At 40.0% G+C, this 18,120-nt stretch overlaps 1 protein-coding gene and 1 pseudogene across 1 annotated transcript; one reads left to right on the top strand and one right to left on the bottom strand.

Moving 5' to 3' along the window:
• The first annotated feature begins 3,301 nt into the window (after window positions 1–3,301).
• On the top strand, window positions 3,302–5,047 carry LOC127197725 (taste receptor type 2 member 42-like; annotated as a pseudogene).
• An 11,874-nt stretch (window positions 5,048–16,921) lies between these two features.
• Window positions 16,922–17,849, bottom strand: Smim10l1 (small integral membrane protein 10 like 1). Its single transcript, XM_051155462.1, has 2 exons — window positions 17,490–17,849; window positions 16,922–17,048 (listed from the first exon to the last, which is right to left on the bottom strand). The coding sequence occupies exons 1-2, from the start codon at window positions 17,679–17,681 to the stop codon at window positions 17,037–17,039; spliced, it is 204 nt and encodes a 67-aa protein (XP_051011419.1). The 5' UTR covers window positions 17,682–17,849; the 3' UTR covers window positions 16,922–17,036.
• Between the last annotated feature and the right edge of the window lie 271 nt (window positions 17,850–18,120).

Genomic DNA, 18,120 nt, shown 5'->3' with positions numbered 1-18,120 from the left:
TTCCCCATATACCTTGAGAACCTGATATGTATGTGTATTTTTAAAATGACTCTTTAGATATACTATTTTCATGTTGGTCCACATAAACATAGCATGTTACAGTAGCAGCATGAAGCATGAAATCCTACTTGGTGGTGGCCAAAAATCATATTATAATAGATATTTCTCAAAGAAGATACCCAAGTATGTAGCAATATATAAACGAATAACATCAATAAGTTTTAGGAAACTTAAAATGCAAAACACAGTGATTGCTTGGCTCTAAATTACAGAGATTTGGTTAGATAGGAACCATTATACACTTCTAATAATTGTATATTAATATTCCAATTATTAACTTTTTTGAAAAAAAACTGTTGTTACATATATATTAATATACATATATACACATATGTATATATGAACACATATACACATTCCTAAATACAGCATGCTCAGTCTGTATAATGTTACCAATTACTTTTTCAACACCAATGGTCAACTCTGAAAACATATCAATAGAAGTAGCATTATCCTGACTGAGATGTGGAATTTTAAACTGAATCCCCTTTGATTGTTATAGAGATGTAAAATGGACATCAGTAACTTTAGCAGAATTTAATACATTGTCAATGCCTCATATTGTGATTAATTCAAGGGACTGTGAATTGGTTTAGATTACATTTAAAAATTTATTTTGTTCTAATTATAGTGTTTGTATCCTTCAAATCACTGTTCAAGTAGTGAAGAGTCTATTGGTCAAGGTTCTCAACCTTCTTAGTGCTGCAACACTTTAATAAAGTTCCTCATGCTTTAGTGACACCCAACCATAAAACTATTTTATCACTACTTCATAACAGTAATTATGTTTTTGTTATGAATCATAATGTAAATATCTAATATGAAGGGTATCTGATATGCTACCCCTGTCATGATTGTAACACATAGGTAGAGAACTGCAACTGTAGAGGAATAGACCTTATAAATGAATGAATAAATCTATTATCTATCTATCTATCTATCTATTTATCTATCTATCATCTATGTATCTATCTATCATTCATCTATCTTTATCTATGTATCTCTCTCTATCTATCTATCTATCTATCTATCATCTATGTATCTATTATCTATCTGTCTGTCTATCATCTATCTATTATCTATATCTATCTATCTATCTATCTATCTATCTATCTATCTATCTATCTATCGCCCGTCTGTCTATCTATCATCTGTCAAGGAGGTTTATTAGAGTTGTTTCCAGGCTTGTTGTTTACTGCTATGCCAATAATGGCTAATCACCAACAAAACGTACAAGAATCCGGTAGCTTCCCAGGGTGTCTCAGCTTGTCTTCAGTATATGTCTGAATCATGAGGTGGGCTATAATACCAGTGATGGAATTACTTGCCAGTGAGAATGAGGTCAACCAGTCAAAAAAGCATGTTTTCTTCTTCCATGTCTTTTATATATAGGCTTCCCCTGCAGGTATGTCCAGATTAAAGGTGAATCTTGCTACCTTAAAAGATCCTGATTAAGGTGTATCATTCCACCTCAAAGATCTGACTTAAAATTCTCTTCACATGTCCAATGATTTAATTAGGAAATTGCTGAGGTCCATAAGGGAGGAACAGAAAAATAACTTTAGAACCCTTGGAATATGGCCCACTGGTTAGCATACCCATGGTGGGTGTGTCTCAGAGAGAACTATGCGTCCTGAGGACTTCATGCTGTTATGGAGCATAGCTCTGCTTGCTACCCTTAAGGTCCTTATAATCCTCCTAATATGTGAATTGCATGAGTACTATAAAGGGAGCTTCCAGCCCCTTCCTAGGCAATATCACTGACACTCACAATAATAATGCTTGATCTCTTTCAGGCATTGCTGCTGGATTAGATTAGTGATTCAACCATCACCCTTGAAAAGATCCTACAGATATAGATTGCATGCCACAATGCCTGGATCAGCCAATTATATCATTATTATTTGAAAAACCCAGAAGCAGAAAGAATCAAATGGTATATACTCACTTATATCTGCATACTATCCCAAGGGGCATGTCCCACGAAAGCCTTCACTTACCAGGAAACTGGGACAGAGGGGAGGGCGTCCTATTGGGACTCTAAATGAGAGACGCATGGGAGAATAGCAAAATAAAAGGATATAGATGGTCCTAGAAATCTACAAGTAGAACAATATGATAGGCAGATTTGGGCCCAGGGGTCCCGCTGAAACTAAGGCACCAGCCAAGGACAATACAGGAGGTAAACTTTAAACCCCTTCCCAGATCTAGCCAATGGTCAGAATATTCTCCACAGTTGAGTGGAGAGTGTGATACGACTTTCTCACGTACTCTGGTGCCTCACATTTGACCATGTCCCTTGGAGGGGGAGACCTGGTGGCACTCAGAGGAAGGACAGCAAGTAGTCAAGAAGAGACTTGATACCCTATGAGAATATACACTCAGGAACAGTCATAGGGGAGGGGAATAATGGGAAAATGGGGGGGGGGGGAGGAATGGGAGGATACAAGGGATGGGATAAACATTGAGATGTAACAAGAATAAATTAATAAAAAAAAAACAGGAAAACAAAACAAAACAAAACAAAACAAAAAAAAAAAACAAAAAAAGCAAAAAAAAAAAAAAAAAAACAACAAAAAAAAGAAAAACCCTGATAATGTTTGTGTGTATGTGTGTGTGTGTATGTGTGTGATAGGTGCATGTGTTTGTTTGAATTATTGATGCATGTGTATATGCTTGTTTGCATGTGTTATGTACACATGTACATGGTGTATGTGTGTGTGGCTGCATATGTGTATGCATGTTTGCATGTACTGTGTGCATAGGGGTAATATAAAAGTTTGTGCATGTGTCTGTGTTGGCCAGATGCTGACATTGATATCTTTCTGAACTGCTCTCAAACTTAGTGTTTGAGACCGTCTCTGATTTAACCTGGAGTTCACTAGGTCCCTTGTCTCCATCCTCAGTGGTAGGATCACAGATGTGCCACCATGCTCACCAGCTTTTATGTGGATACTAGAGTTCTGAATTCAAGTCTTAATACTCATATGGCATGTGACAAGCATTTACTCACTGATCCGTCCACATAGGGTTATTTTGATTTTCACACTAGTTTTGTTTCTTTGTATAAATGCATATATGAATTTTATTTGTGGGAGCATCCATGTCTCCCTTCACTCGTGTGTCTCTGCATGCTTTTGATGCACAAACAAGACAGTTTTCTTTGGGAACAAGTTTTTAGGTTTCTTGGGTAGAGAGAATGCTGTGGTTGTTATCTTTACTACTTTATATACAACTCGGCATGCGCCTGTGGGCAAAACAGAAAATGTGGGGTACTTAGGAGTATTCAATAGATTAGAAGCATGCGTTTTGGAAAAAAAATGAACGTATCCAGTCTCCCACTAACTTACATGGAAAACTGTAGCCATTCACAACATTTCGAAAGGACACTAAAGTGACCAGAGTCTATTGAGGCATCTGGTGAGAGATTTTTCATGTTATCTCAAATTGCATTCTATGCATAATAAACAATTTTATTACATATTTTTATTTCAAAATTATATTTTGATTTTGTGATTTTATCATTTTGCCTTTCCCTTTTTTTTTCCTTCCTCCCAACCTTACCATTTTTTTATTATTTGATGTATCTCTTATTGCTTTACTGAAATTGTTGAATCATTGAAAACAACAATTATGGCAAGGCAGTTTATCACAGGCTTTTCCCCAAATCAAGAACAATGATGTCTACATTTCATAGGTAGGCATCATGTTTGCTCTCAGCGTTGGTCAACAACTCTTTAATTAGAGAAGAAATTATTTCTATTCTCTGCTTGCTAATGATGTTATGAAAAGACACTGTGGACCTGACCCACTTCTCTTCGACATGAGTCTTTCCTTCCTAGAATCTTTGTTTTCCTGGAGTGTCTCCTTTGCTATGTTAATGTGTTGGATGATGTTCAGTTTCTCCTCTGGGACATTCCTGACTGTTTAATCATAGCACTGTGGTTCTAGCAATTGCTTACCAGATTGGCTCACATGTTTTGGTAATAGCAGGGTTTATGAACAGAATGCTGGAGACTGTGTTAACTTCTTTGTCTATGTCATCAACCAGAAAATCACCTTTATCAAATTCATCTTCATCCGTTTGTCAGCTTAATGAGTCATCGGTCAGCTGGTGGTATTTAGTGATGCAACCATATGAGAGCTGTCTATTTCTATTCTTACAGTCTATATCTATTATATTCTCATTTCTATTATTCTTACAGTCTAGCAAAATGCTCTGATATATTTGGGTTGTGAGCGATCAACTCTCCAGAGAGTTTGCTACCTCCCTCAGCATTTTCTACTCACTCAAAATAGCTCACTTCTTCCATTTCCTTTTCCTCTGGTTGAGGTGGAGAATGAAAAGAGGGTTTGTTGGTTTTAATTTTTTTGTGTGTGTTTTGTTTTTATTAATTTTTTTCCTTCTACTTGAGGCACTTGCTATTTGGGGGGATATTTATGTGATCCCTAAGAGCAATCTGACTTTGTTTTCTGACATGAGTAAGAACACTGCTTTAAGGCCGGGCGTGGTGGCGCATGCCTTTAATCCCAGCACTCGGGAGGCAGAGGCAGGTGGATTGCTGTGAGTTCGAGGCCAGCCTGGACTACAAAGCGAGTTTAGGACAGCCAAGACTACACAGAGAAACCCTGTCTTGGAAAACCCTTTACATTATTAAATGCAGGTGGCATGGTGGTTGTTAGTTTTGCTTCCAATGAACAGGTCAATTAATTTTGTCTTGCTATCATTAAATATCTTTCCCTTGAGTCACCCATTATTATGATACTGGGAAATAAACTCTGACAGACAGCAGTGAGGGTCCTGCAACATCTTAAAGGTTATAAAGTGTTTTGGGTGACTGGTCAGGCAGTAAACTGTCTTAAGTCAATTTGTACATTTTGGAAGCTGCTAACCCACACTGCTGGTTCACTCGGGAATTTAAATTTTATTCCTGGTGAACTGTTATTCTTCGGCTGGGTTCTTTCAAGAACTGCTGAACATATGTGAAATGTTTGCAAAGCATACTGCATTGCACGAGGAAAACATCATTTCACAGTCAGCCAATAAAACACACACCTACCTTTTTTGAAGTTTGCTTACAGCTTTGGTAATAAAAACTTATAGTTTCAAATACCTAAGAGAGAATCAAAGTTACTTTTATAGGCAAAAGGTATGAAATTGCAATTCTTTTTTTTTTTTTTTTTTTACTTTGTGTATATGTGTTTTGTCTACATGTATGTCAGTGCACCACATATATGCATATATGTTTGGTGTCCATGCAGGTCAGAAAAAGGTATCAAATTCCCTGGAACTAGAGTTACAAGGTGCTGCGAGTGATTGTGTGTGCTGGGAAGTAAACCTGAATTCTCTGCTGGAGCCATCTTTGCAGTAGCCACAGATTAAATTCCTTCTGTTGTTTTGTTTTGTTGTTGCTGCTGCTGCATAATGACGGCACTGCGTTCTGAGGCAGCTGGGCTGGTTGTAAACATATTGTAATGCCCTTATACAAACCCAGGTCTTCTTAAAGATCGTATTCTCTCATGAGACTCCTTTTTTCCTCCAACATAATTTTTTATTAATTATTTGGGAATTTAATACAATGTACCCTGATGACATTTGCTTCCTATCCCTCCCACGTCCCCTCTCCCACCACTGCACTGTTCCCCAACATCACCAAAAAAAAAAAAAAAAAAAAAAGGAATATACATTAAGTTCAATTTGTTGCTTCATTGAGCCACCTGGAGGCTTGGGTCACCACTGGGCCTGCATCTCCTGGGTGGTCAAAGCCCCAGTGGCCAGCCCTCAAAGAAAATGGAGTTGCTACAGGCCACCACCATCACCACCATAGGGCATCAATTGTGAAGAGCTATACTTCAGCATTTTGGTCACAATTTTTTAAGGACTGTCCTCAATAGCTTCATCTCTGGACTGTTTTTTCTTTAGGGGGAAGGGGTAACCAGTCACAGAAGCCTTCGATGTATCTTATTCTCAGTTATGAGTCTTCAATCATCTATTTCCCTGCAAAAGAAGCTTCCTTGCCCATAGCAGCTGGCAGTAGCGTGGATGAGGGACATCAACATGATTTCTGGCAACAGCATGGACCACAAACATCTCAGGTGGCAGTACAGAACACAGATAGCAACATGACCTCTGGCAGCAAGAATCATGGGCATCTTTCAAACAGGCTTAATCCAGAAAATGACCTGTCTTCATCTCTGCTTTCTTGATTTTTGTTCAGTCAGGGTGATCATGTGCTTGGGCAGTGTGTTTGGGGGCAGGACCCTCCACAGCTCCAGTCTGCTGGACACTCACTACCTTGCCCTTGGTGCCAGTAGCCCTGCCACACCCAGAGGAGGAGCACCATGTTTGTAGGATGCAGGAAGCACTGCATCCCTGTGCTTTTCTAACCCTAGTCCATAAACAGCAAGAGGGGTAGCATCAATAGCTCTATGCCTCAGACCAGCCTGTCAGGTATAACTGGGAGAGGCAGGCCCAGCGGTGGCCCAACGAATGGCCAAACTTGGCAATAAAACGGTCCTTTGTCTGTGATCCCATACCTATTGCTGCCACCACCACATCTCTAGTTCTGCTTCTCTCAGCTTTGCACATCACTCCAGTCCAACATCTTTTTTTTTTTTCAATCCCATGAAACTCATTCTTAAAGGCATTTTCTCATACCACCTGCCTTTTAAAAGTTGTTCTAGAGATACTGCAGTCTCTGCAGGCTCGTCCTCTGCAGCTTCTGCTCTCCTCAAAAAGCCTCTGTGGGTCTCTCAGGCTCCTCGGAGCATCCCCACAGCTTAAATTCTTAACTGTTGTTTTCTTTTAGAAGCAGGAACTTAATGGCCTGGAACTCATTATGTGGACAAGGCTGGCCTTGAAGTCACAGAGATCCACTTGCCTCTCATATATTCTAGGATTAAAGACGTACAGCACAAGATCTTACTTCTTAACTTTCTTTAATGGAAATGCAGGTATGCTTTTTGTTATTAAAGCAGGGAGAGAGAGGAGAGAGAGAGAGAGAGAGAGAGAGAGAGAGAGAGAGAGAGAGAGAGAGAGAGAGAGAGAAGATAAGGAGGAATGAGTGTAGGATTAAGAGGAGATGGAGGACACCTGGAGCACATTGCCCACTGAATCAACTAAGTAGGACTCAGCATGGGCTCACAAAGACCCTAGCAGCAAGCACAGCTCCTCTGTGTAAATGCTGTGCCTGCTACTTGGTATTTCCTAAGGCTCCTAACAATGGGACTGGGTGTATCTCTGACTCTGGCTTGTTCTCAAGACTCTTATCTACTAGGTTGCCTTGTTCGGCTTCCACATGAAGGCATTCTTCCCTTGTCTTATTGAATCTTGTTTTGTCCTGTTTGGTTGGCTGCCATTTACTGGAGGCATTCCCCTTTCTGTAGTGGAAATGGATGGGGAGCAGGTCTTGGGGAGATTGCAAGTGGGGATAATCTGAGAGGAGCAGAGGGAGGGAAAATTGTGGATGAGATGTGTTGCATCAGAGAAAAATGTATTTTCAAAGAACATAAGAAACCACAACACCAAAAAAGCATTTGTCGCTAATAAGGGAATATGATGCTTATATGAAAAGAGGGATAACCCTTATGTTCAATATAAACTTGGAAATATATCTGCAACATTAACCTTAATGTGAATTCCCAAATTATAAATATTTTTGCTGTTTCTATACACTTGGTAATTTTTCTAAATTTTAGAACAGCATTAATATACATGTGGCATGTTCACAGTGACAGAGACCACTACTCCTACCATGTTATGACCTATCTAAAAATAAAATAAGCCTTTACTTCAGCATCACACTTCTGTTGCTACTACATGATCACGTGTCCTGAGAATGGAAGTGTTTGTGTTTGTGTACACATTTCATTGCAATCCCATTGTAAGACTGAGACCTCTAGAGAGATCTCTAGTCTATTCCCGGAGTCCCCACTAAGAGACGGAGTCCATTGTCGATGCAAATGCATAGGAATAGGAATTTATTGAGCTGTCGCGATGGGGTCTGTCCAGCTCTTTCAAGCTGCAGACCCCGAGAAACAGAAGCACAAGCCTTTTATAGGCTTTAGACAAAGACATGGGTTTTACAGTATGTGACTGGTTGGCATTTGGGCAGGAAAGCTGCAAGCAGGGAGTTCCAAGTCTTGGCGTTTGGTGGTTGGATAATGGGTGGAGGGGCAAGCTGACCTATGGGAAAGATTGGTTGAAACAGTCACAGGGGGCGTTTAGGAACTTTTTTAGTTGGGGAGGGGTAGTGGAAATTTTAAACACAGCTGGTTGTCCTTGAGTCCAGCTGGACTCTGAGCACAGACTGAGACCTTGAGTCAAGTTGGACTCTTCAAGGTTTTTCCTGTCCCTGCCACACACACACAGTGATCTGTTATCTGTCTGTTCTTGGTTCAAGCTGGACCCCCTAGAAAATGTACATGCTTTGGCCTTAATGGGGGTCTTTAAGGGAGGACTGAGTAGGCTGACTTTTACATTTTCCCAGACTTTGGCTTTAATGGGGGGTCCTTAAGGGGGCTGGTTCCTTCACCATCACAATAGTTCTTATCACAAGACACAGATGTTGGATAAAGAGGGAAGACATAGCGGGCAAAGTTTGTAATAGAATGGCAAGTTTCATAAAGACTGTGGACAGGTAGACCTATTTATAACACTAAAACTTGAGGGTAGATACAGTAGCTAAATTATAAATAAGACAGTGGGGAAGAGTTTCTATAATATTTTTAACTGTGATAGCAGGAATCATAACATTGTGCAGACACTAGACATGACGCACGATATACTAGATATTATTTGTGTTTAGTCTATATAGTAGTAAGGTAAAACACGTTGCAATAAATGATGATACACATTTGCTAGTTTGGCTCTACGGAGCTATAGGTAAGGTAATAGCAGAAGTTTTCATATTTTCCATCCAACTGTGTCCGAGCTGTGTAGTTCTACATACAGATGATAAGAATGATGCTGATGATGGCTTTAATGACAATCTAACACATGTCTACTAGTAATCTGTATTTTATAAAATAAAATGTTACTTCGGGAATTATATTTTAATTATCTTGCCTTAGAAAATGTGATATGCAAATTAAGTTGAGTGTCCATTAGACTTAGATGCTGAACTTGTTTTATTTTGAAGATGTAGTGTTTAGTGTTGCTAAAATTTTATAATTAAGCTAAGATAATTAATTAAACTTGCAAGAAACTTTTGATTCTAATGAAATGGTCTTTGGGGTAAATGAGTGAACATCTAGCTAGGACTAATTACACTTAAATAGCAAATTTTAGGAGAGAGGAGTACAAGGGACAGGGCCTTGTTCTTGACTGTAGAAGGATGATAAAATACCAGTAAATGAAGCCAAGCCTAGGACATAGGCTAGGTTACTCCACTCTCTCCATCTGCCACCTTCCTGTAGGACTCAGCAGCCTCAGACTCTTTCCCAACACATGCACCTCCAGGCCCGTGCATGCAACCTTGAAAGATTGACCAAAATGTTGGGGAAAGGCAGAAAGCATTACTGCTTCTTTTTCACTGCTAGCCTCTTACTTTCCAAATAAATGCTCACTTTGAGAATCTGTATATGGTGATTTCTTCTTTCCATCTGGAGGTAGGTGATTCACAGGAGATGAATTCGCTAAGTCTGTTGATAAAATTGGCCAAACACTGATGCAAAGTTCGAAAGGCATCAGGTATATCGAAATATGCTCTCTTGAGTATTTTTGCACATACATACCAGGTGAAAACCTGTGTCTGTACTGGCTTCTAAGAATGCTTTACAGATTTGTCTCAAGTGGGCCACATGCTATTTTTTTTTTTTTTTGGTGGATTCTCCTAGCAGAACCCTGCTACACCCCTTTAACAATTGTTCACATCATGTCAAAGCCCTTCCAAATTCTCTCAATTTAGGCAGTAGGTAATATGCTGTCCATTTATATCCTATTCAGAGCCTTGAGATTGATCTTACAAGAGAAATTATTTGAATTTGAATTATTTGAATTATTTGAATTTTGAGAATTATTTGAATTTTGAGAAACAGAAACAGATAATCTTTTTTTTTTTTTTTTAATTCCTGGTGCATCAAACCTGATTTGACAACTTTCCTAGTTTTTATTTTATTTATTTATTTATTTATGTTTGTATGTTTGTTATAAGAAAGCCAATGAATTCTCTGAGATGAAGGAAAACATTAATCACTCTCATTCTAACTCTAAATTCTATTCCCTGCCACCGTGGAGCCTGCCTAGCTACACTAGGCTAGCTCCACCTTAAGTTTATTGTGAGGAAGAGCCAGTGAGGGGTATTTTCCTTTATCTTAATTTTGTTTCTCCTTTTCTGTGATAAAACACTCTGATGAAACAACTTAAAAGAGACAGGCTTTGTTTAAGATCTCAGGTTAGGACACACTCCCTCATGGGAGTGGTCGAAGCAGGGAACCACCTTAGACCCACAAATGGGGGGAAAAAAAAGACCTTAATTTAATTGCTGCTTAGCTCCCTTTCTCCATGTACAAAGTCCAGCATCCCCTGTTCAGGAAATGGCCCCACCCATAATTAAGGTAGTTTTTCCCACTTTAATATCATCAAGATAAGCCCCAGAGCCATCCCCCAGGTGGTAAGATCTGTCAAACTGACAATACTAACAACCAATCATATCCTTTGAGAATTTTGAGAAAAAACTGGAAGCCTCTGTCTTAAAAATAAAGAGGTTGTTCAGAGTGAAACAAAAATCTACTACAAAGCACAACAATATCTGTAGAAGACAACAATTAAGCTATGTAAATATCCTTCACACATTTGTGATCCTGAGCCCTGGCATTGCTCCTTGAGTTAGGATTCACCCTCAAACATTTAAGATCTCTTATTAACTACAAAAGCTCCAAAAGGCCTACTCCTTTGATTTGGTGTCTGTCAGAGGAAAAGTTGCTGAAGTGGCATCTAAGAGCAAGAACATGAACGTGCATATTTCTTTACTCATGCTAGGCTGCTACTGAAGGGACATGACAGTGCCATATTTGCCATTGACTGCTATTGAACTGCCCTGGCCCGCTGGGGTTCGACTAACGCTTGGGAGGAAAATTTTCCTGTATAGGGACAGAACTCTAGACACGAAGAAGGGGGCAAGTCTGCATTCTGATCAAACCCCGTTTATCGAAAAATTTCACAGAGTTTATATAGGCACAGAGGCATGGGTATTTGCATAAGCAAGGGTTGCTATGGATTCCTAATTGTGGAATGCTCCAGTAGGTGTCTACCTTTACAGCTGCTATAACTGCAGAGAGAGAAATTCCAGGAAAGTCATGAAGGATCTGGTTAGTCAGGAAAAAGCTCCTGGAACTGCTGCTCGCAGGCAGCTGGCCTTTAATCTGATCTTATCAGTAGTCTCATCGGAAAAAGAGTAGCTCGGGGGTCTAGCATGACCAGCCCCCACAATAAACCACAACAGGTGTCTAAATGCCGACCTATGACAAGGTCAGCTGGTTTCTGGTGAATGGCAGACTGCTGGAGAAATAGGAACCTATGCTCTGACAAGATGGCTGAACATTGGCCATGTAGTCCGTCCCCTACGTTGGCCACTGAGACCACTGGGAATCTTAGAGATGTGTCCTGAGATGGTGGTCGTGGTGGTGGGCAGAAGAAAGACAAACATTAAGTTCAATGAATCATTTCATTGGAATGTCTCTGTCTCTCTTTCTCTCTCTCTCTGACACACACACACACACACACACACACACACACACACACACACACACACACACACTCGGATAGGATTGATTTGAAGGCTGCGTAATTCAAATAGAATGAGAAAGGTTAGTGAGAAGATGTGATAAGATCATTTGCAGTTGCTCTTTGTTATTCATTTTTTATTTCCCATTTCATATGAACTAAATCAGAGTGAATTTCTAAAAGTACTTTCTTACTATTCCTTGGTGATAAATGCTATTTTTTTTTTTTTTTAGCTTAGCATATCATCAAATCAATGATCATCTATTTTCTCTTTTTTCAATTTTATTTTATGTGTATGAATATTTACCTGCAAGTGTATATGTGTACAATGTGCATTCTTGGTGCCTGTGGAGGCAAAGAGAGGTCATCAGATCCCCCCTAGAATTGAGCTTTGAGATAGTTGTAAGTCACTATGTGCTGCTGAGAATCTGGGTCCTCCGGAAGAGTAGCAAGTGCACTTAACAGCTGCGCTATCTCTCTAGCCAAGTTTTCTGAATTAACTGTAGCTATTGTTAGATGTTTAGACTATTTAGCACTATTTTGTTATGCTAACAAACCATAGTATAAACATTAATCAATAGTTATCTGTCCAAACATTTTATAATAATATTCATTATGTTTATATATACAATAAAAATTTCTCCATCATATATATATACATATATATATATTCCAACCATTTGCAATTTTTTAAAAAAAGTGTAAAAGGTAGTTGAACATAGGATTATATATATCTGAGGTTGTTTACACTTTTAAAATGCAAATATTCATTTGGATATATACTTATAGTATACGTTAGATGTAATTATATACCTTTCAATACTTTCTTCATAAAGAGTTTCCTCTTTAGAGGAACCATAAACATAAATGTTCTTCATTGAGTATCACTGGACCTGTGTTCTTACCTAAACAATGTTTTAATCTCATGTTTTGGTCACTTTTAAACCACGACTGCCAATGATGGCTCTTTCTCTAGTGGCCTTTATACTACCTTCAGAGTATTCCAAAAGTAACTTCTAGGTCTTTTGCTTTTCACACTGAAGTCTAGGATTATCTAGCCCTTTTCAAATCATGGGACTAGAAGTATTTCCTTTTTCATGTGGTGCTGGCAGGTGCTGTGAGGTACACATAATAAATTCTTAGAATACTGACAGTTTACTCCACACTAGTTTAATAGAAAATGCTTTTGGGATGCTTACAGGAAATGTATATTGAGATGGGTTCACATGTGATTTAGGATAGCCCAATATTCACTTCATAAACTTCAGTTTGGCTGAAATTCCCAACTCTCCTGACTTAGTCTCTTGACTACTAGAATTACAGGTATGTAAAACTATGCCCAATGTTTTTTTTCTAAAGCTCCTGAGTTAATTACAGCAATCAGGATAGATGATGAATATATTAGAATCATAAAATAATACAATCTATTTTTATAGTGAATTAACTTTTATGATGCAAGGTAGAAATTAATGAAAAGCATATTACTGTTGTTCTCCACTTTAACTTGACAGGTAAGTTTAAGAATACGCCATGCCTCCTTAGTCATCAGGGAAATGCAAATCAAAACAACTCTGAGATTCCATCTTACACCCATCAGAATGGCTAAGATCAAAAATTCAAGCGACACCACATGCTGGCGAGGATGTGGGGAGAGAGGAACACTCCTTCATTGCTGGTGGGAATGCAAACTAGTACAGCCACTTTGGAAATCTATCTGGTGCTATCTCAGAAAAATGGGAATAGGGCTTCCTCAAGACCCAGCTATTCCACTCCTTGGAATATACCCAGAAGATGCTCCAGCACACAACAAGAAAATTTGCTCAACCATGTTCATAGCAGCCTTATTCATAATAGCCAGAACATGGAAACAGCCTAAGTGTCCCTCAGTAGAAGAGTGGATAAAGAAACTGTGGTACATATACACTATGGAATACTACTCAGCTATTAAAAACAAGGAATTCCCGAAATTTGTGGATAAATGGATTGAGCTAGAAATGATCATAATGAGTGAGTTAACCCAGAAGCAGAAAGAATCAAATGGTATATACTCACTTATATCTGCATACTAGCCCAAGGGGCATGTCCCACGAAAGCCTTCACTTACCAGGAAACTGGGACAGAGGGGAAGGCATCCTATTGGGACTCTAAATGAGAGACGCATGGGAGAACAGCAAAATAAAAGGATCCAGAGGGTCCTAGAAATCTACAAGTAGAACAATATGATAGGCAGATTTGGGCCCAGGGGTCCCGCTCAAACTAAGGCACCAGCCAAGGACAATACAGGAGGTAAACTTTAAACCCCTTCCCAGATCTAGCCAATGGTCAGAATATTCTCCACAGTTGAGTGGAGAGTGTGATACGACTTTCTCACATACTCTGGTGCCTCACATTTGACCATGTCCCCTGGAGGGGGAGACCTGGTGGCACTCAGAGGAAGGACAGCAAGTAGCCAAGAAGAGACTTGATACCCTATGAGAATATATAGGGGGACGTAATCCCCCTCAGGAACAGTCATAGGGGAGGGGAATAATGGGAAAATGGGGGGGGGGGAGGAATGGGAGGATACAAGGGATGGGATAAACATTGAGATGTAACAAGAATAAATTAATAAAAAAAAAAAAAAAAAAAAAAAGAATACGCCATGCAAGAAAAGGAAAGAATGTAAAAGACAGGACAAGCATGGTGCTATGAAATGCAAACTTTATATATGATATGGCTGTTGCACACATGAATTCACAGAAGCTGTGATTTATTACATCAGACTAGGACCAGATCAAGCCAACTGAAAGTTTCCATCATGGAAAGGAGATGGTCTTGAGGCCCCACCCCAACCTAAGGAGCTATAGGCAGATGGCTGTTGTCACTTTCCTTTAGGAATGTGGGTGACTTAATACCCATGTACATATCAGAAGTGCTAATTGGACTCAGTGGGTTAAAAATAATGTAGAATAAAAGCAGGATATCAAGTAGGGAGATGCACAGGAGGCAGCTAGAGGTTCAACCCTAAATGCAATTCTTCAGGCACTGTGCACCTCACTGTTAAAGACAGTGACTTTCAATATTCTGGAACTTGCCAAGTAGGGAAAGGTGGCTGGCCAGAGAATGCCAGGGATCTCTCTCTCTCTCTCTCTCTCTCTCTCTCTCTCTCTCTCTCTCTCTCTCTCTCTCTCTCTCTCTCTCTCTCCTTAGCACTGGTGTTGGAAGCATAATCCAAGCCAGGCTTACTTATGAAGGCTCTGGGGTTCAAAAGTCTTCAAGCTTTTACAGAATGTAATTTGCTGACCTAAGTATATCTCCAGCTCTTTTTATTTGTGGTCACTCTTTCTGCCCCACTACAGTTGGGTTTTTTCCTGATACTTTAAGACATCAAGTACATTTCTTTATCAATTAAACACTAGCTATGTTTTCCTTCAAAGTACATTATTTAGCCTATACATAATAACAACAGAAAGCTTAAGCAAACAACCTTGGGACTCCTGTAACATCCAAAATGGTACCTGGCAAGTGTGAAGTTATGACACATGTCGGTAAACCTAGTAAACAAGAGCAAAGGTAGGGGATCCTAAGTTCTAGGCTAGCCTCGAATACTCAGCAAATTCCAGAGAAACCCTGTTGAAAGAAAGATGGGGTGGGGCAAGGTTAATAAAAGGAGGAAAAAGCAAATAAAATACAACAACAAAAGTGAGACATTCTGGTTCATAGCCTTTTTCAGAAAGAAACTAATAAGAAGACATTGACTTTCTCCCTAGAATTTTTATTCTTTATCACTGGATTATTTTGCCTTTGTTTCTTTGGTTGGGTTGATTGTTCCAACTCAACTTCCTGAGTACTGGGATAACAGCTGTGCACTGCTATGTCTGGCACTGGATCCTTTTACTTATCTCTGAGTATCATGAGATTTTTTTACAGCGAAGAGCATGGCTCACAAAGCCAGCGAAGGGGGATTTAAAACAGCATGCACTTAATATGTGCTCACACAGAGGAAATCAGTGAGACAACTCCATGCCATGCCTGTAACAGTATATAGCTATCTTATATCGGTTAAGAAAGGAAACAATTATATTTATATGTAAGGAAAATCACAAGCAGAAACAAAAATTATTTCCAAGCTAGAGTAGGTAGAATACTTCTATAATAATATATATTAATATTATCAAGCACTAACAATGTTCTGTATGTTTAGAATTTTAATCCCACTAGACTTTTGTGCCATTTAATGTGTGGTAGACTTAATTACCTTGGGATCTTTTAAAAACCAAATATTTTAATTTAAATTCTAATAGAAGAAAATTATATATATGATTAAAAAAATGAATCACAGCATACTGTTAGGCTAGTAACGAAAACAATAAACCCTTACTTTTCCTCTACCTATCCTCATTTCTTTTCACCATAAATAGCCAGTTTTAGGTCTTAAGACATTTCTGCATTGATTTTCCTAAACATAGTTTATGCTGCTTTTTATACATTTGACTTTTTCTTTTTGTGGGTCTAGGGATCAAAGGTCGAGCATCATGCCTGCTGGGTAGCATTCCACCACTAAGCAGACCTCCAGTCCTCTGTAATAGATTCTGTACATGCATCCTTTTCATCTTCCAGCCTCCCAATGCCACACGATTACTTCTTGTTAAATAAGAACTTATAAAACAGGTACAGCATTAGTCACAGGAGACACGGCAGCATCATGTTTGAGTGTTTTATTTTTCTTGGGGTTTGTAATGACTTCAGTTTTAATTTCAAAATAAAATACAATTACTAATTCAGCCCAGACATAGAAAAATCTGTAGCACACGCTCACTCACACCAGATATTTGTTCTTTTTTCAGACACGGAACATTCCGTCTTTGGGTACTTCCTGTTCACTACACGTGGTTATACCCTCTCCATTTAGCAGTCATTATGGCTGTCCATAATCAACACAATGTCCTTTTTGTTTACAATCAATTCCATTCCATTCCACTTACTTTCTTGTCCCGCCACTTGTCAACTGTATTTTCACAACAAGGTTTGTAACATCTGCATTTTGCTCTGTAACTGAAATGAAGTATTCTCCTTAAAAGAGAAAGCCATATTTGGTCCATTTGCTTTCCTTACGGTCCGTTCCTGTGCCACAATTGGACTTTCTTTTCTTAGGCGCCAATGTCTCTTGTGCAGGGACATCTTCACATACTCCCACTATTGGCTCGAAATTCTGCTGCCATCTTTGGCATTGGGGGTAGGCTTTCCTGTAGTTTGGCTTTGACACACAGTTTCAATGTATCACCTGTGATAGGAGGAAGGGATACATGGTTTTCCGATCATATTCTTGATATAACAGGCCTCTTATTGAATGTCTAGCTCACGGTCCAATACTCTCAAAGACAGAGAATGTCAGTTTGGTGTAAATCTGTGTTCTTGAAAAACTTAGCCTTCCTTTCTCATAATGCATCGTGTGCACTTTGTCAAGAGTTCCTTAGATAGTTCCTTGGGCCTTAGTTTCTCTGCGTCTGGAACAACATCCTTGCTTTTAATAGACCCAGACAGCCAACTCTCCCACCTCCAAATCCCGGGAAAGGGAGGCAGGGTGCAGATCGCGCGTGAGCGTGCTCTCGTGAGATTACACGTTCCTGTCGCGCATCTTGGCTGTGCCGCGGGGAGGCCTGGGAAGCGGCCATCTTGCGGGTCCCAGGCGGCTGGCGACTCAGGCACAGCTCTAAATGTGTACCTGCAAGCGGATGTTGAGGATCACGGAGCCCGCGATGTAGAAGTACGGGAAGTTCATGCGCAGCTGCCAAGCCAGCTCGAAGAAGGCGAGCAGGGTGCGGGAGAGCCCCTTGCAGAAAGCGCCATACGGAGTAGCAGCCACGGGGCCCATGGCCCTGAGCGCCAGGGCGGACGAGGCGCCAGCGGGGTCCATGGCTTCCTCCCACCCGCACGGGGGTCTCCGCGATTTTTCGCGCACTCCCGAGCAAAGCCGGACTTTGGCCAGGATGACGTGGCCACTCTCTAGCACCAAACGTCAGCGGCTGCGGCTCGCCCCCGCCGCTCCCTCCCTTGTGGCGCAGGCTGGTGTGGGCTCCGCCCCTTCCTTTCAGCTTCCTGAGGGGGTGGGGGGTGGGGGGTGGGGAAGGTCAGCCGGCCGCAGGTCTTTATGTAACTTGCAGGGACAGCAGAGATGTCACTGCCGCTTTAAAGGGAAGTGCTCAGTGAGCTGATGTAATTTAGGCAGCAGCACACATTTTGCAAGGATCGGATCGAAGATGGATTAAAATGAACTTGTCTGCTCTGTAATCTTGTAACAGTCTCTGTTATACTGAGACAGGATAAGGTCACATAAGCTTACACAGGCATAGAGT

Source organism: Acomys russatus, chromosome 13, assembly GCF_903995435.1.
Source record: "Acomys russatus chromosome 13, mAcoRus1.1, whole genome shotgun sequence".
NCBI classification, from domain to species: Eukaryota; Metazoa; Chordata; class Mammalia; order Rodentia; family Muridae; genus Acomys; species Acomys russatus.
Note: the sequence above shows the minus strand (reverse complement) of the source record. Positions and strands in the feature narration are given on the sequence as shown.